Raw genomic sequence first — 24,910 nt, forward strand, 5'->3', positions numbered from 1 at the left:
AGGGAAGGGAGTGGAGAGATGGAGAGATAGGGAAGGGAGCGGAGAGACGGAGAGATAAGGAAGGGAGCAGAGAGACGGAGAGATAGGGAAGGGAGCGGAGAGACAAAGAGATAGGGAAGGGAGCGGAGAGACGGAGAGATTGGGAAGGGAGCGGAGAGACGGAGAGATAGGGAAGCGAGCGGAGAGATTGAGAGATACGGAAGGGAGCGGAGAGACGGAGAGATAGGGAAGGGAGCGGAGAGACGGAGAGATAGGGAAGGGAGCGGAGCGAGTGAGAGATAGGGAAGGGAGCGGAGAGACGGAGAGATAGGGAAGGGAGCGGAGCGAGTGAGAGATAGGGAAGGGAGCGGAGCGAGTGAGACAAGCGGAGCACGGCGAGTGAGCTGCGGCGAGCAGAGAAATCATGAAGTCACAGGCGTAATGTGGAGAGTTGTAATAAAAGTGGTGTCGGAGACTGGAACGAAGCAGGTCGGGGAGAGATGGAGAGAAGACATAAAGAGACAGAACAAGCTAGCAGTGGAACAGAGATAAGGAGCGACAGAGAGATAGAGACAAGACAAGGAGAGACAGGGAGAGATACAGAGTGGGACAGAGACAGAGCAAGAGAGAAGGAAGGAAGCGGAGAGATGGAGAGATAGGGAACGGAGCGGAGAGACGGAGAGATAGGGAAGGGAGCGGAGAGACGGAGAGATAGGGAAGGGAGCAGAGAGACGGAGAGATAGGGAAGGGAGCGGAGAGATAGGGAAGGGAGCGGAGAGACGGAGAGATAGGGAAGGGAGTGGAGAGACGAAGAGATAGGGAACGGAGCGGAGAGACGGAGAGATAGGGAAGGGAGCGGAGAGACGGAGAGATAGGGAAGGGAGCGGAGAGACGGAGAGATAGGGAAGGGAGTGGAGAGATGGAGAGATAGGGAAGGGAGCGGAGAGACGGAGAGATAGGGAAGGGAGTGGAGAGATGGAGAGATAGGGAAGGGAGCGGAGAGACGGAGAGATAAGGAAGGGAGCAGAGAGACGGAGAGATAGGGAAGGGAGCGGAGAGACAAAGAGATAGGGAAGGGAGCGGAGAGACGGAGAGATTGGGAAGGGAGCGGAGAGACGGAGAGATAGGGAAGCGAGCGGAGAGATTGAGAGATAGGGAAGGGAGCGGAGAGACGGAGAGATTGGGAAGGGAGCGGAGAGACGGAGAGATAGGGAAGCGAGCGGAGAGATTGAGAGATACGGAAGGGAGCGGAGAGACGGAGAGATAGGGAAGGGAGCGGAGAGACCGAGAGATAGGGAAGGGAGCGGAGAGACGGAGAGATCGGGAAGGGAGCGGAGAGACGGAGAGATAGGGAAGGGACCGGAGAGACGGAGAGATAAGAAAGGGAGCGGAGCGACGGAGAGATAGGGAAAGGAGCGGAGAGATGGAGAGATAGGGAAGGGAGCGGAGCGAGTGAGAGATAGGGAAGGGAGCGGAGCGAGTGAGACAAGCGGAGCCCGGCGAGTGAGCTGCGGCGAGCAGAGAAATCATGAAGTCACAGGCGTAATGTGGAGAGTTGTAATAAAAGTGGTGTCGGAGAGAAGAAGAAGTTGTCCGTGTGAAGTCGACCACTACACAAGTTGGCGCAAAAGTTAGGAAACATGGTTATTGTTATACAAGGTCGCCAAAACGTCAGGGCAAGCAGGATTATAACAGGGTAGCCAAAAAGTCAGGACCCATAGGGTTTTTTACAGCGTAGCCCAAAAGTGAGGACACACAAGGGAGTTGTTGCACAGGGTGGCCCAAAAGTGAGGACCCATAGGGTTTTTAAACAGGGTAACCAAAATGTCAAGACAAACAGGATTATTATACAACGTGGCCCAAAAGTCAGAACACAGGATTTTTATACAGGGTGGCTGAAACGTCTGGACACATAGGGTACTGTAAGTCAGGAATGACATCCTTCACGGATGGGATCAGATCACGAATTCTGTGTACTGTATTGAACCGGACATGGATCTTGTTTTTGTTTAGAATTTTGGAAATCTTTTTAGTAACGCCTGCTGTATATGGTAGTGTGATGGTTTTGATCGGAGTATCAAGTGGTTGTTTCTGTATGGAGGGAGAAACAGCTTGGCGGATGGTACGGTCAGAGTATCCATTCCTTTTGAGGGCCAGGTGTACATGTTTTAATTCACTGGTCAGGTGGTGTTGGTCCGAAACGCAATGAGCCCTGTGGTATAAAGTTTTGATGAGAGAATTCTGAGCTGGGTGGTGGTGGGAATCAGGCTTCAAGTAGGAATCCGTGTGGGTGGGTTTCCTGTAGACAGAATGCCCTAACGAACCATCAGGTCTCCTCTCAAACAGAACATCCAAGAATGGTAGCCTGCCATCCTTCTCCACTTCCATGGTGAATTTGATGGCGGGATGTCTGGAATTGATGTGGTGTAGGAAAAGGTTCAGAGCTGGGAGGCCATGTGGCCAAATGACGAAGGTGTCATCCACATATCTCTTCCACAGGGAAGGTCTGAGGGTGGAAGTCTGGATGGCGTCCGATTCAAATTTCTCCATGAAAACATTGGCACACGGCAGAACGAATTCTTCTGCCGTAGCTGATCACTGTTACAACGCTGTGGGTGATCACGATATAATTTTCTCCGATACCAAGGTTCTTTGCAAACCCACGGGTTTCTATCAGAGATTTGTTCACGAGGCAATTCAGATCTACAAACACAGACACAATTTCAACCGAGAAGATGGTTTCAAATTAAGCAACCATTGGAAAGATGTTATAAATCGAACCAAACATTAAACTAATTTTTCAATGGTACAGTATATTTTCTAGTAGTGGTACCCCCAAACTTTCGCAGCTTAAAATCCCCTTTTCACACCACCAGCATGTGGACGCTGCCGTGTCACCTCGCCAGCCTGCACAGGTCGACCCCCTCCCTATCTTTCATCATGCTAATTCCGCCTATTAAAATGCAATTTTTTCATGCTAATTCCTTTGTCAAGGCACCTTAATCCCTCTCACACAGCTTAAAGGCTGTGGTCTGAGCTTGGCTCTGTTTCACTCCAGCGCAGTCTTCGAGACAGTCTGGTCCCTTCACCTGATGAAGGCCGCTTGTGTTGTGGCCAAAACGTCGTGTTTTTTGTTGTTTTATTTTTTACCTACGTGACTTTACCGAATAGAACCAAAGAGTATGGATCCTTGCAGTCACGAAAGCTTCAAATCTAAAACACAAAAATAGCACTAAATCGCTAATTAAACTAATTTAAAGTTAACGGATGTGAAAAAGGAAGAGCGCTTGCTCACCGCGGGGCTTACGGCGTGGTACCTGCCTATTTTTTACGTAAACCCCACTGTTGTAGAACCAAGCGCGGGACCACACACACCAAACCCCGCCACAAACCCCGCCACAAACCCACACACAAACCCTGCCACAAACCCACACGCAACTTTTGACCCATATATATAGATAGCCCTGTGAGCCATGCGGCTCTTGACTCGAGTACCACCGCAACAAACAAAAACATGAACAAACATCTTAAACAGAAAAATCCAGGAAAAAAAACAGCAAAGTCTTCCAGAAAAAAAACACCGTATATCAACGCTGTGTGCAAAAATCCCAGTGGGATGTAAGTCAAACAATAACAACCATAAGACAATTTAGAATAAAGTTATCAGGCTAACTCTATACTTCAACAAACAAACATGGCTAAACCATACATCTTCGAAATCAGCAAAATAAAGCTATAAAAACAATGTAACAGTGATCATAGGAACTGTTATTCAAATTTAACAATAAACGATATACATAACATGTACGACCAAACTTTGCAGCTATAGCTGGCAGAATGAGTCATTCCATAACAGCAGGAGTATCAGCAGGAGTATCAAAAAGTTTCAATGCACTTTTAAAGATCAGCACACTATAATAGAAACTCAAAAGAATATCTTGATTTGAAGATAATACTTTGCAGTGGTCATCCGCAGCAATGCATATGATTTCAGGGCACACTGCATAGCAGTGGCAGCTAGGGGTGTACAGCTCCTCAAGAGCAGTTTTGTGAGAAAATCTCACAGGTAGTGATCTAAGTTGCAGTTTATTGGCGATAGCATTCCAGACCCTCAGGGCATCAACAGGAAAGGCCCTTCCTCCAGTATTTGTAAGGCAATAAGGAATGTGAAGCTGGTAAATGAGCGAGGACCTTAGGTTACATTTGTTCTTAGAAACAGTGAGGAGATCCAGCAGGTAGTCTGCTCATTTTTTTGTAAGTACATCGTTAATAAATGAGATCTGATGTACAAGCCATCGATCATTAAGAGATGTTAAGTTTGACCCAATGTAGAGATCGCAGTTGTGGGTCCTATATGGGCAGTTCAATGCAAATCTTGAAGCCGAGTGATAAACTGAGTCAAGCTTCTTTGGTACAGAATTTTTTACGATGTCACAGTAATCAAGTAGAGGAAGTATGGTAGCTTTTATCACTTCCAAATGGAACATAGGGTGGAAGCAATGCTTGTGTCGACACAGAAAACCATTTTTTTATTTTTGTCTTTTAACCGATATAATCAATGTGATCTTGAAAATTCAGTTTTGAATCAAAGATGACCCCAATATACTTCTAGATCTTGACTTTATCTATTTAATCATTATTTAAGGAATATAATTGGGGAAAAACAACTTCTTGCTTTGGTCCTGGTGAGAAGCATAGCACCTTGGTTTTGGAGGTATGCAGGACTAGTTTAAGAGCAACTAGCTGATGTTGTAGTTTGTTGAAATAATTCTGGAGCTTAGCAATCACGTCATCCGGAGAGTGGCCAGCAGTAATCAGTATCGTGTCATCTGCAAACAGATTTACCCTGGAATGATCCAGGTCAGTGCCCATGTCATTGACATGGGCATTGACAGGGGGACCAAGGATGAAACCCTGTGGAACCCATACTCTTTGTTTTTTTCTGTGGAACCCCTTTTGTTATCTTAACACTGTTTGACCTCCAACCATCTATGAATACAGTTTGGGTGCGAGAAGAGAGGTGATTTTTTTTACCATTCCACTGTGTGTTTGGAGAAACGGAGGCAACTTGGTTTACTAAGCAGGGTGTTGTGGTCGACTGTATCAAAGGCTTTGTTTGGACAAGTCAAGAAAAAGACTGGCTCAGTACTGCTTATTATCAATGCTACTGTAAATGTGATTTAGATAATCTAATGCAGCGGATGTGGTGCTGTACTTTTTTCAGATCCCAGAGTGGTTTCGATGTAAGAGATTATCGGACAGGAAACTGATAATTTGGCAGTTGAATCATTTTTCAAGTAATTTTATCAACGGGAACAAAATTGAGATAGGTCGGTAGTTATTTGGATCATTTTTAGGGCCCACTTTGTGAAGTTGACGAACATAGGAATGTTTCCATTCTAGAGGTACTGATGCTTCTTTGATGGACAGGTTGAAAATATGGGCTATAGGTTTGTATATTAGGTGACCAACAGTTAGCAGAGCAAAGACAGGAATACTATCTGCTCCAGTAGAGGAGGACCCTTTGAGGTAGGGCAGTTGTTTCAGAACATTAATTTCGTGGATAGGCTGGAAACTAAATTCATTTAATGTTTGGACAGAGGTGTAGGAAATTGCATGAACAGGGGTTACTCCCAATACATAATCAAAAGCGTCACCAGCTTCAGAAAAATGAAGGTTAAATTGTCGATTATTGTTTGGGGCTCTGAAAAAGTCCCCATTTTGGTTAAGCGCAACGAGAAGATTACCTGTGTTAGATGCCTTTTCGATACATTTTATTGTTTTCCAGAAGATGCTGGCATTACCATGTGATTCCAGGAGAGTGGAGGAAATATAAGCATTTTTGCATGCCGTATTTTTTTAACATATCTGAACTGACTGTGATTGTCACTGTGTGTTGCCGGGCTTACGAAGCCACAGCAGATAACGTGTTAGCATTACGTGTAGCCCGCTTACTGGGCGTAGTACCAGCCCTAGCGGGGCTTGGGTGAGCGCTGGTCAGTGCGGAAGCACCACATACAGTGTGCGGTGCGGGCTCCAGGTGAGGGAGCGAGAGGGAGTGTCAGCCAGCCAGGGTTACGTTGGGGCATGATACGCTGGTTGACCTGCCAACACGTGACTGGATGATATTGGAGGGGGGTCACCGGTGGACGGGGGCCGCTGGGTGGTCACGTGGTCTAAAAGAACTCTCGGGGAGCCTTCGGGGAAGAGCTCCAGAGATCTAGAAGGTGGGCGGGGCGAGGGGTGGAGCCAGCCCAGCCCAGCCCAGGCCAATATAACGGAGGCCCCGTGAGGGACTCGGGGTTCTTCGTGTTGCTGGTGGTGCTGCTGGCGGAACAGAGTGCAGTCGGGGCGTGCGGCGCCTCGCCTTCATTGGAGGAGCTCGTTAGAGACGCGCACAGCCGTCTCGCTGACCTCCAAGCGGCATCCTCGATCCTCGGTGAGATGCGGTCCCTGCCCTCGACGGCAAAGGAGGGAGCGACGGAGTTGTCCGGACGGGGCAACTTGGCCACCATTTAACAGAAGGCGGGAACGCCATCGCCGCTGCCCGCGCTGACAGGCGCCATTTTGCCACCGGCCGAGAGCACTGAGCCCGCCAAGCTTGAATCTGGGACGTCGGGCTGAGGTCTTGCTGGCATGGCCACCTCTGCTCCCTTGGCCTCGATGTATCGATGGTTCTGGCTGTGTGATGGGCTTTGTCTCTCGCTGATGCGACCACCGTTACGGTGGTTCACTTGCGTGGATGCGCTTGCCTCACAGCGCAATTGGCAGCGCCGCAGCTTGTTACACATAGACATGATATTAACTTGCTAATGCACATGCATAATGTACCTTTACTCGGGAATTTCTCCCCCCCCCCCCCACAACTTTGCACAAGAGCGCAGAATCGTGGTCCCCACATCTACGCCTCGAAATGTGTAAATGGGCCGTTCTATGGTGACAGTGGGTGTACTATACACAAGGGCTCACTAGAGGGCAGATTCCGGATGTCACGGTGGTCGGGTCAGGACATGACAGTCTGGGTGAACCCGCGAGAACATGTGACTGGGACGAAGGGGCCCCCAGAAGGGGGAAAATGGGCCATGTGATGTGGACCCAGACTCTTCGCTAAAGATCGAGAAGGGGGCGTGACCAGGGGTGGAGCCCATTCATGCCACAAGAAATATAAGTCGAGCCTCGAGAGGGAGCGTCGCTGTTCAAGTCGTCTTCTTTGGTCCTCGCTCTTTAGTCTCCATACGCGACGACACGACGGCGTGTTGGCTGTTCTGGTTCAACCATATAGGGATTCCCTTCAAGTGGTTAGGTGGTTAAGAACAGTGGCCACCACCTTACGTAGTTAACCTGTAATGTACATAGTCGCTCGGAATGTACATAGTTGACTGTGGAACATTGAGAAGTGTTTGGTTGTGTTAGAGAATAAACGTGTTGCCTCCCAGTCTTGGTGTGCGCCTGATGAGAACCCACTACATAAGGAACGAAACAGTTAAGACTTCTCCACAAATCTGGCTGACGCCTGATGAAGCTAGTTGTAATGCCCGGCGAAACGTCGTACTCAAGATTATAAATGTTGTGGCGTGGCTCTCATCACTAGTACAGCACACAACGGTGTGCTGTACTAGTGATGAATTGGCAAGTTCTGTTTACGTGACAACCGTTACTAGTTGGCTGTGTCGGGTAGTGGCGGGTTTTAATGACAAATTAATTTATTTACGCAATCTAACAAAAAAACTATTATTTATATTGGTCGCGAAAGCCTACCTGTTAAACTGACATACACAAATACTAAGCTATTATAAAAGCCTGGCATTCCGTTTGTCCATTTGTCCATCAACAAAATAATAACAGGCTTTCTGAAGACCTGAATCAATAAGTTATAGAAGTGGGGGTCAAAAGTTGATTGAAAGGTTTCCAAATGTTGTCGACCCCCCCCCTGCCCATTTATTTTGAAGGCATATATGCAGGCACACCCTACATACAATATAAGTAGTATCTAGAGACTCTACAGTCGTATCTGACTCAAGAGTCGTATCTACTGACTACAGTAGTATCTACTGTCTATTGTAGTAAAAACACATTTGGGTGGGGGGGGGGGTAGAAGAGGACATCACACTGTTCAGGATTTATTTAAGGATGATTGTGCAGCAGTAACTGTGCTTGATGTTTTTTGCCATTTTTTACGTGAAGAACCCGTTTTCCCTTGTATATACTATATTCGTGATTTCGAAGACAATGAGTTGGGGGGTATGGTTCCTAGGCTAGAAAAAATACCTTTGACCCTGTATCACATGAACAACAGCAGTCACGTAAATGTTCTGCACAGGTTAATGTCAAAACAAACGTTCGTCTAGTTAGGACATTCCATTTTTGACCATTTTATACCAAATGGTACGTACAGCAAAATGTCTGCTATCACGTATTTTACCATCTAGAATGCTCTATTAACCGGCATTTGTAAAACGGAAATGTAAATATTCCTTCAAGTATAAAGAAAAAATTCTGCCATCTTACAGCGTGCTTCAGGAAGTTGCTGAGTGGTGGTGCTAATAGAGTCGCAATTGCAATCATCTGCAATCCACCATTGTGATCGTGTTCGTGTTGTGGGCTGCCTAACCTAATTGTTTCACTGTGTAGGGGTGTTGCGGGAAGGGAACACACAGTCACATCATGGTGGCTACAACCACGTCCGCTATAGCCCTGCCCCTCAGTGGTGTATGGGTATAAAGGGCGGGGAGCCAGAGAGCTCGGGGCAGTGTGTTAGGGCCGAGAGTGAAGAACCAGTGAAGAAGGAAAACCCGGCTAGATATACCCTGGGACTCGCCTGACCGCTGCCCTTTTGAGGGCTGGCAGGGTAAGTCAGTGGTGCGGCCCCAGAGCCTTAGAGCCAGAGCCCTTTTAAGGGTCGGTCTGGTTGGTGGGGTGCCGTGACCTGTGCCATGACCAGGGCCAGGTCAGATAGCCTCCTCTAGCGCATGTAGCGGAGGAACTGAGAGCACAGGAATTAGGCGAGATAGCCTAGGGGGTGTCCCAGCGTGTATACGGGTGAAGGGGCCGTTACCCCTTCCAGTGTAACCCTTGCCAAGCTTGAATAAACAGTGCTGCCTCTACTACACCGTCTCCATGTCCCGTGAACCCACTACAACTGGTGTCAGAAGTGGTCTTTGTAAGGGACACAAGACAGACAAACTGCTGGCAAGAACCTGGGGAGGAAGACGACTCTGCTGGGACAGCTGGGACAGCGTCAGCGGACTTGGCCGACAACCTCGGGATGCCACAGGCGACCCAACAGCCGCCACAGCTGGAGGGGGTGGCCACCGTTAGGGGACAGGTTATGGGCGGCTCACTCCCGTCTTGCCAAGCTGCTGTACGCCGCGGCATCCACGCTGGAAGAAATTAACCGCGCGGGGCTGGGGGTGCCGATACAGCATGGCGAAGAACGCCGGTCAACGGCTGTTCCTGCCAGCACACAGCCGCCAGAATTTGGATTTAATGCCATGGTGGTGTCTACTACTGAGATTGGAGGGCCGGAGCACCACGTGGACAGCGGGGGCCAATCAACGGCTGCAGCGTCATCACCAAAGGACGTTCGCCGCCAGGACCAATCGGCAGGCGCAACGTCATCAACGATGGACGAGCGCTGCCGACTCCAATCACGAGATGCCGCGTCATCGACTGTGCGACCGCCGATGGGGACCGCCATCCCCTCCAGTGCTGACAAAAACGGCGGGAACAACGGGCAGCGGCTGTTGGAAATGGAGCCATCGTTCCAACAGCGCTTGCCTGTGTTGAAAGAATTTGTGTCCGACGGTGGCGACTGGGGGGCCTTTGAGCGTTGCTTCCTCGCTCATCAAGAGATGTCCGGGTGGACGGACAATGAGGCGCTGCATGCCTTGCCGGCCACGTTGGATGATGACGCTCTCGCCACCCTCATCACGTCTCCCAAGTCGGCGCGCGCTAGAATGCAGTCGGCGCTGTGACTCCTCGCCACTGTCTACGGGCCGCCATCGGACTGTCGCCAACTGTTTCACGAGCGGCGCTGGGGCCAGAAAGTCGCCGCTTGCGTACCGCATGGCTCTCCTCGCCCTTGCAAAAGCGGCTTTTTCGCGCATGGACTGCGAGGGGGTGGACGCGATGGTTACAGAAAAACTCAAGAACTGCAGATCATTGCCCTCGCAGCCGACGACGGGGACATATGTTCCTTGCGGGCAGCGAGGAAATACACGCACATCTGCTGTCACAACGCCAACCACCTCTCGTCACCAACGGTGCTGCTGCGGTGTGCGCTGGGACGTCAACCATCCCCTCATCCGAGGAGATCTTCGCTGCAGGTCACCCTGCAGAGTGGAGGTCCGGAGGGAGGCCGGCTCGAACGACATCGAGCCACCGGGGCCTCAAGGGCCACGTGGCTTCGGGATGCTGGGCGCCGCGACAATGCCCGCCGGGACCCCAACCGGACGACGCCCCAGCCCACAAAACTCTTCATCAAACTCCGACAAGTCGCGGCACCCTACATGCTCAGCCTGTGCACACACCTGTCACTATCTCACGCGCTTCGATATACGGATCTCGTGGTAAGGCCGCCGGTTCGTCGGGTTGCGGCGGGGTCGAGATGGTGCTCAGGCTGGGCCAGTGGTCTGAATTGGCTCACCGAGTTGTCGCTGCGTCGGCGGGTTCGTCCGTTGTTACGGGTCGCATCAATGAGGTTGAGGTGCATGTCCTTGTCGATATGGGGGCATCGGCAACGATTGTATCGGATTTGATCTATATCTTCCCCGTTCAGAGCCGCCCCTTGCTGCCGGTCGACGTTCCGGGTTATGCAGCAAACGGGGGTTCGTTGAGTATCATAGGCCAGATCCGAGCACAAATTTGCATTGGGATATCAAATTATCTGGGCCAACATGTCTCATCCTCGCTGGTGGTTCCATGCTTGTTGGGGACAGGCTTTTTGGCCAAAATGCCGATTAAAATATTGATTGACCAGGGATGCAGAGCTCCCTTCGGGCCGACGTATAACATTCCTGCCTTTCCCCGTTACCTCAAGGACGGCCTGTGCGACGATACAGGCATTCATCACTCGTACTGTGCGTGTGCCACCGGGCGCGCAAATGCTCGTACCTCTTCGGTTACGTCGATCTTTCGCGACGTGTTTCGGACCACGGCGTTCTGTTAGGGCCCTCAAAGGCTGGGGAAAACGGGTTGGATTTGGTGGCCGCTCAAACGATTGTGAAGGGGAGTGATGACCCATTCATCATGGTCCTTAATGTCGGGGTGCAGACGGCTGTGGTTCCCCAAGAGATCGTGCTCGCACACGCGACGCCGGTACCCGTGGAGGAAACGATTATGGGACATGTGGGGGCCGACCCTCCGACTCGGCCACGTTCCATTGGGGATGATAGTTGGATAGACGCACTGTGTTAAGGAACGAACGATCTATCCGACTCCCAGCATGTCAGATTACGGAACCTTTTGATTGAATTCGCTGACGTTTTTAGTAAGCACAAATATAATATTGGGTGAACAAATTTGCTGCGACACCACATTGACATGGGTGCAAATTCCCTGGTACGTCAAAATCCTTTTCAGTTGAGCCCTGCCGAAAAGGATCATGTTAAAACGGCTGTGGACGACATGTTGGCTGCGGAAATTATATCTTCTTCTACCAGTCCGTTGGGGGCACCCATAGTGCTTGTGAAAAAGCACGATGGGTCCTTGAGATTTTGTGTGGATTTTTGTCGCCTAAATAAAATCTCGGTGGCTGATGCATATCCACTCCCCCGAATGGACGAATCTCTAGATGCTCTAGCAGGGGCACGATTTTTCTCTACATTGGACTTGTCAGGATTCTGGCAACTTCCATTGGATGATGATTCCAAACCAAAGACTGCATTCCGTAAACCATACGGCCTATTTCAATTTAACTGGTTGCCTATGGGATTACACTCAGCTCCTGCGACGTTTCAGCACCTTATGGAACTGGTTTTGGCTGGCTTACAATGGGACGTTTCTCTTATCTATGGACGATGTAATTGTATTTAGCAAAACGTTTGACGAACACCTAAGATTGCGCGCCGTGTTCCTCAAAATGCGCACTGCAAATTTAAAATTCAAACCACAGAAGTGCCACTTGCTCCGAGAATCTGGAGTAAGGGCACATCGTCAGCCGATCGGGCATATCCACCGATCCCGCAAAAACGCAGTGTGTCAGCTCCTGGCTGACCCCCACCTTGGTGGCTGAGGTCAGGAGTTTCATTGGGTTCGTTGCGGACTTCGCGACCATTGCTAAACCTTTACATGCCTTGACGGCGAAGGGTGTGAAATTTCACTGGGGCCAGGTCGAGGAGACCGCTTTCCGTTCCCTTCGCGATGCTCTCGTGGGGGTCCCACCATTGAGCTACCCCGATTTTTCTGAACCCTTCCTGCTCGATACAGACGCCAGCAATACGGGTATTGGTGGTGTGCTCTCACAGGTTGTCGGAGGTGTGCAGCGCGTTGTGGCTTACTGCGTCACCCGTAGGGAGCTGTTAGCCATTGTTTTTTTTTATACAATATCGGCCATATCTGTACGGCCGGCACTTCACCGTCTGTACAGACCATGTGGCATTGCAATATGCCTTCCGGGTCGAACAGCCTTCGGGGCAATTGTCTCGATGGCTTGAGGTCCTTCAGGATTATGATTTCACAACCACATATCGGAAAGGTGTTCGACACACAAATGCGGACGCGCTGTCTCGCCTGCCACCCGCCTCAGATTGCGCTTGTCTCTTGGGATTGGAGCGTTGTAAGCCGCCGGATGACAGCCCCGCTTTAAATGTTCTGTACTCTTTGGTTCTATTGGGTAAAGTCACGTAGGTGAAAATAAAATAACAAAAAATCACAACGTTTCGGCCACAACACAAGCGGCCTTCATCAGGTGAAGGGACGAGACTGTCTGGAGGACAGCGCTGGAGTGGAAGAAGCCACGCTTAGATCACGACCTTTAAGCTGTGTGAGAAGAAAAAGACCACGTGCCTTGACAAAGGAATTAGCATATAATTTAGCATTGAAATGGCTCATTGAAATAGCTAAGTTAAAGTATACACATCCGCAGAGGCACCCCTTGACAAAGGAATTAGCGCTGGAGTGGAAGAAGCCACTCTTAGATCACGACCTTTAAGCTGTGTGAGAAGAAAAAGGCCAAGTGCCTTGACAAAGGAATTAGCATATAATTTAGCATTGAAATGGCTCATTGAAATAGCTAAGTTAAAGTATACACATCCGCAGAGGTACCCCTTGACAAAGGAATTAGCATCGAATTTAGCATTGAAATAGCTGAGTGATTAGCTTGTAACTGGTCACAGAAATAGCTATGTTAAAGTTAGAGCATATACATTCACCGAGGCACCTAGTACTCATCAAACAGGAGAATTTAGCGAAACACAACCATGCTCAGACATCGGACCTGTGTGCGAGCAAACAAGGTGTTCTGACAAAGAAATTAGCATAAGAATTAGCATTTGATTGGCGGATTTTAGGAAAGAGGTGGTGTACGTGCCGGTGGACTCGCAATTTGGCGCGGGGGGAGGGGGGGGGAAAGGGGGGAGGGGGGAGTTTACCTATTGATGGTGTGAAAAGGGGGAATTTATAAGAGCTGCGAAAGTTTGGGGTACCACTACTTGAAAAATATACTGTACCATTGAAATTAGTTTAATGTTTAGTTCGATTTAGAACATCTTTCCAATGGTTGCTTAATTTGAAACCATCCTCTCGGTTGAAATTGTGTCTGTGTTTGTAGATCTGAATTGGTTCATGAACAAATCTCTGATAAAAGCCCGTGGGTTTGCAAAGAACCTTGGTATCGGAGAAAATTATATCGTGATCCCCCACAGCGTTGTAACAGTGATCAGCCACGGCAGAAGAATTCGTTTTGCCGTGTTTCAAATCTGATTTGTGCTCGCGAATTCGGTTATTTTCACCTACGTGACTTTACCCAATAGAACCAAAGAGTATGGATCCTAGCAGTCACGAAAGCTTTAAATCTAGAATTAAATGTTCTGATTCTTGCTGCCGCCACCAAGGACCTTTTGTCTGGGGGTCCTATCAAGCATGGGGGAGAGGACTCCTTGCTGGGATTGTCTGTTACGGAATGGGGACGCCTTCAGATGGAGGACGCATGCGTCGTCGCACACGGGGTTCCAGGGGCTCCTTATGCATTGGGATGGGAAGGCCCGCCGTCACAGGCTGGTGGTGCCTTCTGCTCTGCGGCGTAAGGCCGTGTGGGCTGCTCACAAGCGGCTTTTGCACCTAGGGACCCACAAGATCCTTGCCATGCTCCAGCTAGATTTATCCTGGCCGGGCATGGCAAGGGATGTGGATAACCTTCTGGGTGCATGTACTCAGTGCGCCCAACAGAAGCCACCAGTGAGGGGCGCCTGTCCGCCGATACAATCTATTACGGTCTCTTGGGTTAATGAGCTCGTCGCGCTTGATATATTGGGGCCTTTCCCTGCGACCCCTAGGGGTAATAAGTACCTGCTGGTTGGCATGGAATACTTTACTCGATGGCCTATGGCGTGGCCCCTCGCAAACCAGTCAGCAGCAGCCGTCGCCGAGGCCTTTGTCCAGGGCTATGTCCTCGACAAACGTGCTCCTGAACGGCTACTGACTGACCAAGGGAAGAACTTCTCTGGCGTCCTTCTGCACGAGGTGTGTGCGCTCCTCGGTACAAAAAAAATCCTTACTGCCCCCTATCACCCACAAACGGATGGAATGGTGGAACGCCTTCATAGGACCCTCACGTCCATGTTGTGTCACCAAGTGTGTGACTCCCAGACCGAATGGTACCTTCAGATCCCGGGGGTTTTGGCTGCCTACAGAATGGCTCCTCACGCGGCAACCCGATTATCGCAGTTCTTTCTAATGTACGGCCGCGATGTTGATCCACCTATTGAGACTCAGTTGCGGGTCTCCAAACCAAACGAAAAATCGAAATTGGCCGACCATGTCAAATTTAATATCCTGAGATTGACCAAGGTGCGAGATGCAGCCGCCCAAAACTCGAATTCCCGACAGAAGGCTAACGAGCTAACGAGAAGTTGCAAACGCGCCAGTCACGCACACATGCATGGAGCCTGGATGACAGAGCCTGACTGCACTGCCCTCAAGTACCGTTGGCAACCTCGTCGAAATTGTTGCGGCCATGGAGGGGTCCCGTGGAAATTGTGCAGGTCATGCGGCCACAGTGTATTCGTATTCAGTGGGGGAAACGTCGCTGGTATGTACACCCCTCGCGCCTGAAGCCATTTGTGGCACCACGTGTTCCTCCACCACATTACACAGGCCGAGCATGTGATGTGTCCGCAGACTCCCGGATGGCGACTTCGCCGCCTACCCCTGATCTGTCACTAACTGTTCCATCTTCAGGTGCCTCGAGAATGACGCCCTCCCGGCCGCCTGCGCCACCCGGCGGGGACGGCGATTGTCCTCCCAGGATGCCGGAGGGTTGCGCACCCGAACGGACAGCGCCCACCACCGGCCCGACCGGCTTTGCCCCTTACGATGGCCCCGCAAAACAGGCTCGCGCCAAAACGTGCCGGTTTTTGTAATGTTGCCTTCTTGTTGCACTTGTTCTGTTCACACTATCTACTCACCTGTTATGGCTCCTTTTGCTGGGCTAACGGGTGATTCCGGTCGCAAGCGGGGGGGGGGGGGGGGGGAATGTATATGCTGTATATAGTGTGTATGTGTATAGGTGGGTTGGGTTATTTATTGGGGCGTTCGGTTGTTATGAGGCACACACTGTTCAGGGTTTTTCTTGCATTGTTTATTGTTCAATATTGTTGCAGCCGGGACGGCTGCGGGCAGTACAGGAGGGGGTGATGTAGGGGTGTTGCGGGAAGGGAACACACAGTCACATCATGGTGGCTACAACCACGTCCACTATAGCCTCGCACTCAGTGGTGTATGGGTATAGAGGGCAGGGAGCCAGAGAGCTCGGGGCAGTGTGTTGGTGCCGAGTGAAGAACCAGTGAAGAAGGAAAGCCGGCGAGATAGACCCTGGGACTCCCCTGACCGCTGCCCTTTTGGGGGCCGGCAGGGTAAGCCAGTGGTGCAGCCCCAGAGCCTTAGAGCCGGAGCCCTTTTAAGGGTCGGTCTGGTTGGTGGGGTGCCGTGACCTGTGCCATGACCAGGGCCAGGTCAGATAGCCTCCTCTAGTGTCTGTAGCAGACGGAACTGGGAGCACAGGAATTAGGCTAGATAGCCTAGGGGGTGTCCCAACGTGTATACGGGTGAAGGGGCCGTTACCCCTTCCAATGTAACCCTTGCCAAGCTTGAATAAAGTGCTGCCTCTATTACACCGTCTCCGTGTCCCGTGAACCCACTAGAACTGTATTTGTAATACAGTACTGCACTACTGTACACTGTAATCTAAACAGCACCATTGCTTCTCTACAATAAACTTAGAATGCTATCCAAATGACTTGTGAGTACCTCTGTAAAAGAGTTAATTATTTTGAATATCATAGTTAAAATGTATGCCTAATTTCTTCGTTGAAAAATGTTTTTATCCTTGAGAAATTTGCTGAAACGTTAAGTATACCTTTCAGATAACCGGCAAATTTGATGAACTGGCACCCTCGATTCTCCATGGATGCTGGATAAGAGCTTTTGCTGTATATGCTCTAAATCAGATACGTGTTAAAATTATAACTCTAAATTATCAAGAGACACATCGCCAACATTGAACTATTGCATTGAAATATACTGCATCACATTACAGCACATTTACTGTACACTGTTCTCTGAATGGATGCCTACACCTGCATGCATTCGTAGAATGCGAGAAGCCAAGTGATAGCACGGTTGATATTTGTTTCAAGAGGTTCACAGTTCATATCTGTCCGGCAGCCCTCATGATTACTGCAGCAATATTGACCAAAATTATGCACCATCTGCTTAACAGTGGATGTTCAACATTCATGGTGTCAGGGTCAAAATTTGTCAGATTCGAAAGATTAGTCACAAATTACCCAACTGGGGTTACGCATCAATCATCGCTCCACCCTACTGGCAGACTCATGTCCACGTGCAGGTCGGTACTGAGTTGCTTGGCTCTCCAACACACCGGTGTGCTGTACTAGTGACAAATTGGCATGTTCTGTTTACGTGACAACCCTTACTAGTTGGCTGTGTCGGGTGGTGGTGGGTATTAACGATAAATTTATATATTTACGCGATCTAACCCAACAAAAACTCTATTATGAGAAAGGCCTGTGAATGGAATGGAACTTCGTTATCCTAAGCTCAATGATAAACATCTACTTGGTCTCCATTTGACTCAGTATTGCCTAAAAAATCCACCCACACCTCCACATCCACAAATTGCTGGGCGTTGCCTCGCTCTGCCTCAGAGTCCACAGTCTCCTCCAGCTTAACGCTGCCTCGATCGACGTGAAGGTCGGATTTTGGAGTTGAATCTTCATCCTCACATTTCACTATCACTTCACTCTTTACCGTCACTTCTTCACTTTTGACCTTCACCGACTCAAATTTCATTTTCACTTCTTGACATTTCGCCTTCACTCCTGGCCACGTTTCATATCTCAAATGTTTTTCTAGTTCTTGTTTCATGAGGGATGGACTCATTGCAGCACTTGGACTTTCACAAGCCGATTTCAGATTAATTTCCTGATGAATGGTTTGATGCTTGTTTCGATCACGTAACTGTCGAAAACCCTTCCCATATACAGTGCACTTTAAGGGTTCTTCTCCTGCGTGTGTTTGCTGGTGTTTTTTAAGACATGATGACCGTGAAAATTCTTTCTCACATGCAGTGCACTTGAATGGTTTATCTCTTGTGTGTGTTCTCTGGTGTCTTTTAAGATGTGATGACTGTGCAAATGCCTTCCCACACACAGTGCACTTGAAGCGTGTTTCTCCTGTGTGTATTCTCTGGTGTGTTTTAAGATATGATGAACGTGCAAACGCCTTCCCACACACAGTGCACTTGAAGGGCGTTTCTCCTGTGTGTATTCTCTGGTGTGTATTAAGATTTGATGAACGTGCAAACGCCTTCCCACACACAGCGCACTTGAAGGGCGTTTCTCCTGTGTGTATTCTCTGGTGAGTTTTAAGATGTGATGAATGTGCAAATGCCTTCCTACACAGAGTGCACTTGAAGGGTCTTTCTCCTGTGTGTATTCTCTGGTGTGTTTTAAGATGTGATGAACGTGCAAACACCTTCCCACACACAGTGCAATTGAAGGGTCTTTCTCCTGTGTGTATTATCTGGTGTATTTTAAGAAGTGATGAATGTGCAAATGCCTTCCCACACACAGTGCACTTGATGGGTGTGTCTTCTGTGTGTATTCTCTGGTGTCTTTTAAGATTTGATGACTGTGTAAAGGTCTTAACACACACAGTGCACTTGAAGGGTGTTTCTCCTGTGTGACTTCTGTGGTGTATTTTAAGATGCGATGACATTGCAAATGCCTTCCCACACACAGTGCACTTGAAGGGCGTTTCTCCTGTGTGTATTCTCTGGTGTCTTTTAAGATTTGATGACTGTGCAAAGACCTTCACACACACAGTGCACTTGAAGGATATTTCTCCTGTGTGTATTCTCTGGTGTGTTTTGAGATGTGATGACATTGCAAATGCCTTCCCACACACAGTGCACTTGAAGGGTTTCTCTCCCGTGTGTGTTCTCTGGTGGGCCTGAAAAATTGATGGATGTGCAAACGCCTTCCCACACACAGTACACTTGAAGGGTGTTTCTCCTGTGTGTATTCTCTGGTGTGTTTTAAGATGTGATGACCATGCAAACGCCTTCCCACACACAGTGCACTTGAAGGGTTTCTCTCCCGTGTGTGTTCTCTGGTGGCCCTGAAGAATTGATGACCATGCAAACGCCTTCCCACACAGAGTGCACTTGAAGGGTGTTTCTCCTGTGTGTATTCTCTGGTGTCTTTTAAGATGTGATGACCATGCAAACGCCTTCCCACACACAGTGCACTTGAAGGGTTTCTCTCCCGTGTGTGTTCTCTGGTGGCCCTGAAGAATTGCTGACCATGCAAATGCCTTCCCACACACAGTGCACTTGAAGGGTTTCTCTCCTGTATGTCTTCTCTGGTGGGCCTGAAGAAGTGATGAATGTGCAAACGCCTTCCCACACACAGTGCACTTGAATGGTTTCTCTCCTGCTGATTGTCTTCGCTCCATCTGACCAATTCTGTACAGCAAAGTGACAGAGTAACTGCCAGCTGCAGACAGAAAACAGTAATATCCACACAATGTAAGTCAGCATAGAAATATATATACAGTCACACGTGAAATTCACATAATACATAGACAAGAACACTCAAACATTCATGAGAAATAAAACAAATTCACCCCCAATGCAACATAGAGGCTGTTTTAAGGCACTTGCTATTATTGACAATTAGCTCTTGGACTGGCATAGCAGGCAAGTGGTCAGTATAATGCCTGGAGGCCCTAGTATATTTAATATCAATGACAACCAATAACTCTACATACAGAATTTCGGTTGTATATGGCTATTGAATAAATGCTCATTATTGCTAAAGTCTGCTAAAAAAAGCCAATGGTGTTAAAAATAAAAATATTCGCATTGGGCAGATATATGATAAAATGGACAAATTAATATTCAATCGCAATTTGTAAGTCTGAAGCCAGGCTCAGATTTGCTTGAATGCTCGGAGGGACAGATGAAATTTCAGCTTCATGTGCTGTCTTTTCCATGCTTATGAAACGTTCCATGTGTAGGGGGGTTCTAGAAGGCGTGCGTTGTGATGATTGTAAACAGGTGACCGGAAGGCACTGTAAGAAAATTCAATTAAGGACACACATGTTATAAAGTGTGGGGGGGGGGGCACTGTCCGATAGGGGTGGGGCCGAGTGAGTATATAATGGGGAGCGAGGCCCGTGGTCGGGGAGCTTACTCGGGGACTAATTGACAACCAGAGGTGGACGACGTTGGGGCCGACTGTGGAAACCATCGGGGTTGACTGTTCAGGTATCAACTTGGTGGAAACCGTCGGGGCTGAAGATAGCCATAGCAATTACGAGTGTGGCAGTCGTTACACTTGGACTGTATATACATTCGGAGAAATAAAGCTCTACTCCCCTGAAAATGGATGTCTGCAAGGAGCTTCTTTACACCTGTAATAAAAAAAACCCCTATTGCTTTGATTAAACCTAGGTGTTTAATATGGTCAATATACTCTAAAGCAAAAATAAAAACTTTACACTTTCAAGCATTGGAACGGTGAAGAAGGTGGTGTTGTGGCTAGAACCATGCCTGGCTAGATGCTTATACTCTTCACCAAGTACTTAACCTAGAAAAAATCAACCCAGCAGAGGCCTACAATAAGTTAAGCTATCATTTGTCAATCATGTCTGCTGTCAGCAATAATACAACTCTGAATGTTGGCTCCATAATGCAGTGGACGAACAAATGTGCCTCCGCTTCCCATATAGATACACTCTGATTCTTACGTACAGATGTGTTTCACATGGATCATTAACAGATTATATCAAGAAAACAGCCACCATTCACCACAAATTGGCAGTAATATCATGACAGTGTTCATGCCATGATTGGTGTGCATTGAAGCCATGTAAGTGTGGAGCACTTGCCAGTAGGTCATGGGAATGATCCAGGTGTCAAGGGATGACTGAGATGACTGGCAGATGCACCACCTGTGCTACCCACTGTGCTTACTTGCTGCATTTTAGCCACCCAGTGCTCCACCCATTGATGTGTCACTCCTTTGACCTCGTTGTTGCAGGATGAATGCCTCCAACTATCCTGCAGCATCCTTCAAGGGCCTCCATCAGAGGCCGATCTTCACACTCCTGGTACCAGTCATCAGCAAGTCCGATCACCTCCACATCTTCCAATATCTTCTCTAGTCCATGCCATACTCGTTTAGTCCCTTGTATCCGAACTAACATACGCTGCTTGAGCATGCAGTTTCTGAGCATGCGGGATTCATGACCAATGAATGCAGCCTCGCCTGCCAAATAGACTCATTGATTATATTCTGTATGGATATCTCAGAGATTTGTCAGCTTCGAAAACCATCAAGTCTGGCTCAATATAGGATGAATCATAGGCAGACCAGCCTTAATTGTATAAGCCAGCACAGATGGTTCTTTAAAGGAGTCCATATTTCACATCCACAGAGAAAGGGGTCATAGCTGTGGGCAAGAAGATTCAGTGATTTGTATGGAGCAACGGTCCAGGCTGCTTCCTCACCATGTTATACAGTCTAATTAAAGAATGCTGCTCGACTAATTTGAATTGAGACTTTAGCTGCCAAACCAGAGCTGGTCCGTGAACACATTAACCAAGTATGGGAGCTCCTCCACCACCTCTAGAACTGCCTGATTACTCATTAAGAGGCGACCAGGCAGAATGTTGGATGACATGAAATACCCAAGCAGGTGCTTTATTTTTTTGGAAGATATGTAAGGCTCCTCCTCATGATGAAATTCTCCAGGTAGAGAACAAGAGTCCCTAACTCAATCGCATTGAGTAGCCATTACCAGATCATCAGCATACATAACATGGTTGACCAGCAGGCAACGATCCCTTAACTATAACCAGCCATCGATTAGCTCTCTCATTGTAACTGTACCAAATGCATTTTTGTAGGCCCATTGTGAGGTTATCAAAACTATGTAAATATTGAAGATGCTATCTTCATGTACAACACAGTCCACGGGTCATGGAAGGGTGAGGTTCCCGGGAACAATCCGTAACCCAATTTTCCGATGTCGGAAACTGAACAATTTTCCCCCAAAATCAAGACGAAATTCCATAGCTGGAAATAGTTGTGCCGCCGTATCCGATTACTCGTTCATTTTTCTCTCAGTACTGTATCGCGCTATAGTCCGTTTTCTATTGCGACCTGTATCGTATTGCTGTACATACGTTCTGCACTTCATATGATTCTTTCATTTCATCGAATATCTACCCTAACACTACCCATAATTAAACAAATTGAAAAAAAACGTATCCAAATATTTATGAACACCATGAGACATTCTAATATTAATTGTTAAAAGAAAACAGTCACTTCCGAATATTCATTTACCGGGCATAGACTAGGCCGAGACCTCTCCGATCGCTGTTGGCTGATACCATAAGCAATCGAAGTGTAATTGTGTTAAATATAGTACATAACGTAAATAACTCATGAAATAAACTTCAAATCAAAACTATAAAGAGAAACATGGGAAAAACAAGATAGTTCTAAGCACAGAAAACCAAAATTACATAATGCTCCAAAAGAAAAATTAGGCAATGCTACAAAACAATTCCATTGACCTAAATCTTTTCCAGTCATTATTGCAATGCAATTAAGGGTGATATTACACTGAAAGTTACGAGACGATGAGGCGGGTATAGTATACGCACGGGAACAATGTAACAGCATGACTGAGAGTGCAGAGCAGCTATACACCACCGCTTTGGGGAAGATGCTGCCTGCCTTATGCCTCGCTCCGCGGTATTCATCCACAACCTCACCACGCTGGATTACTTGCGTAAGTCGGGTCTTCCGCTACCCGGGGACTTACCATAATGTATGTGGCCAGAGGGAATTCCTGTCACACGCCAACTTGAACAGGAAACGGCTCCGAATCCTTGTCACGCACCATTTGCCGGGCCTGCCCAAATCATAAAAATCCTTAACGAATGTGAGCAGAGGGGCAGGGATATCGATAACAATGAACAACCAAAAGCTGAAGCCTCTTCATGGTACTTAGGCCTTGATAACATCAAAAAACGTGCCAAGAAAGTCAAAACGGCAATATTCAATACTTAAGCGTTACCGAAACAAAGGGCTTAGGTAAACGGCAACCAAAAATACGCATCACAATTGGAATAAGTACTGTACAGCATGCCAACTAAACTAAAAACAAAACAATTGAAATAAACAAGTAGAAACTCTATAGAAAAAAAACATTCCAAGATAATAAATAGGATTCTAAATACTGACTACTCTGCTTAGAATGATGACGATGTGTGTGCGTGAGTGGAGAGTGGTAGCGCTTTGGTTAGCGTGCTGCGCTATGAACCCAGCGACCCGAGTTCAATTTCCGCTCACGCCCAAAACCATGACGATTACCTGAATTGGCCCGGGGCCTTTCCAGGTCGACTCAGCCTCAAATAAGTACCTGGTGTGTTGTGTAAACATTGCCACTGGGGAGACAAAGGCGGCCAGGAATGGTGCTGGTAACCTATTCCCTTTGTGTGCCATGCCAACTTTTATAGGGGCTACTTGCCCTAACAGTCTGTTAAGGCTACATCCTTGCATGGCAAAGGCTGAGGTGCCATGGATTTCCTCGCATTCCTCACCCACCCCGCCCTCCTTCCCAGAACAGTCTTCCCAGGAAAGTGTAAATTGGTATTTTTGTTATTTTCTTTGAACTTTACCGAAAGACCCAATAATATGTAAATTGGTATGCAAAGAGGTTGCCCGTGATAGGTCGAAAACCCCAAAAAATAAACCCGTGATATACAAGGGTCTACTATATGACATTTGTGCAGAACTGCCCTGGACTGAAACTACAATTGGGCATTGCAAGCTTCTTCTCTGCAGGTCTGGCAAGCTGAATATTCATTATCTGGAAATCAGTGTGGTCAAACGTTAGATCTTCGTCCAATCCAGCAAAGATAATCGTTTAGTCCATGTTGTTGTAATAATGTTCCGTATTGCAACCTGTTTAAAATCACCACCCTCCCTCAGGACCTTCCTTTTGAAATCCATTATGCCCGGCACTAAAACTGCTCTTAGACTGTGGGTTGCCCAAGCCGTGCAAATGTCACAAATCACAATATTCTGGGTTCACATTTTATCACCAGATGGTGCACCAGCCAACCACTGACAGAGTGTAGTTACTTCCTGGAATATTTAAGGCATAGCAAAAGCAACAAATACATATACACAAAGACACACATTAAATACACAAACCCGTGTGTTAGCTACCCAGCACGTTAACACACTCCCAAAACACGCTCTACAAAACCAGTAATACTAACAGAAGCTAAATATGCAAATAAAAAACAAGGTTAAGTGTTAACTTACACTCGCAATCAAATAAAATACATTAACACACATGAGCATATTCCAATGCACACACACACATAGTTACCCGCAATAAAGACCCCCAATATAGCCTTAACAATAAGTTCAGGAGGAGTGGGTGTATGGCCAGCACCACACCTGAGTGGGAATTGAACTCATGTTGCTTGTATTCGTTCTTTCGATAAAGTCACGTAGAAGGGAAATAATAAAATAAAACAATAAATTTCTCACGTTTTGATTGCAACACAAGCAATCATCATCAGGTGTGAAAACCACAGCAAGAAAATTTGATGATTGCTTGTGTTGCAATTTAAACGTCGTGAGAATTTAATTGTTTAATTATTTATTTAAAGCTTTCGTGACTGCAGGGATTCATATTCTTGGTTCTTCCCTTCTACGTGACTTTATCGAAAGAACCAATAATATGTTTAATTTGTATTATTTCCCTTCTACATGACTTTACCGAAAGAACCAATATGAATCCCTGCAGTCACAAAAGCTTTAAATCGAAATTTAAAATCGTGTTGCGTGATTCGTAGCGCAGCGCGCTATAGGTTACTTTACCGCACACAACAGCCGCCATTCGCCACGAAGTGAGTTCTACCAGTATGAGTGTAAAGGAACCCACACCGACTGCAGAAGCTACCAGTCAAACTGCCTCCTCTCCGAGATCCAGAGAAGGTTTTGCCAACGCATTGCAAATGTCACCAATCACAATATTCCGAGTTTAACCACTCTGATCAAATTTTGCAGCCACTCTGATTAGTAAGACAATCAGAATTGTTAGATATATTTAAGTCTGTCTTTAAAACTCACCTCTGTAAACTGGTCTTCATCCCCCG

General features: G+C 47.6%; 2 protein-coding genes across 6 annotated transcripts in view; both read right to left on the minus strand.

Moving 5' to 3' along the window:
* Positions 1-22,634, minus strand: part of LOC116957341 (uncharacterized) — a 76,596-nt gene extending 53,962 nt beyond the window's left edge. For both annotated transcript variants that reach the window (XM_076055790.1, XM_076055793.1), the window contains exon 1: positions 22,558-22,634. The gene's annotated coding sequence lies outside the window, so the exon portion shown is untranslated. The remainder of the gene's footprint in view (positions 1-22,557) is intronic.
* LOC142906955 (uncharacterized) lies at positions 15,760-22,650 on the minus strand. 4 transcript variants are annotated; one of them, XM_076055780.1, is made up of 3 exons: positions 22,558-22,650; positions 20,696-20,829; positions 15,760-19,214 (listed from the first exon to the last, which is right to left on the minus strand). In XM_076055780.1, exon 3 carries the CDS (start codon positions 19,171-19,173, stop codon positions 17,257-17,259), a length of 1,917 nt encoding a protein of 638 aa, XP_075911895.1. In that variant the 5' UTR covers positions 19,174-19,214; positions 20,696-20,829; positions 22,558-22,650; the 3' UTR covers positions 15,760-17,256. The 4 variants fall into 4 exon arrangements, with proteins under 4 accessions (XP_075911895.1, XP_075911893.1, XP_075911892.1 ...); XM_076055778.1 differs by having other exon boundaries at positions 20,611-20,829; XM_076055777.1 differs by having other exon boundaries at positions 20,611-21,174; positions 22,558-22,647.
* Positions 22,651-24,910: the final 2,260 nt, after the last annotated feature.

This window comes from Petromyzon marinus, chromosome 72, assembly GCF_048934315.1.
Source record: "Petromyzon marinus isolate PM22_M1 ecotype Great Lakes invasive population chromosome 72, UKy_Petmar_22M1.pri1.0, whole genome shotgun sequence".
Taxonomy (NCBI): domain Eukaryota; kingdom Metazoa; phylum Chordata; class Hyperoartia; order Petromyzontiformes; family Petromyzontidae; genus Petromyzon; species Petromyzon marinus.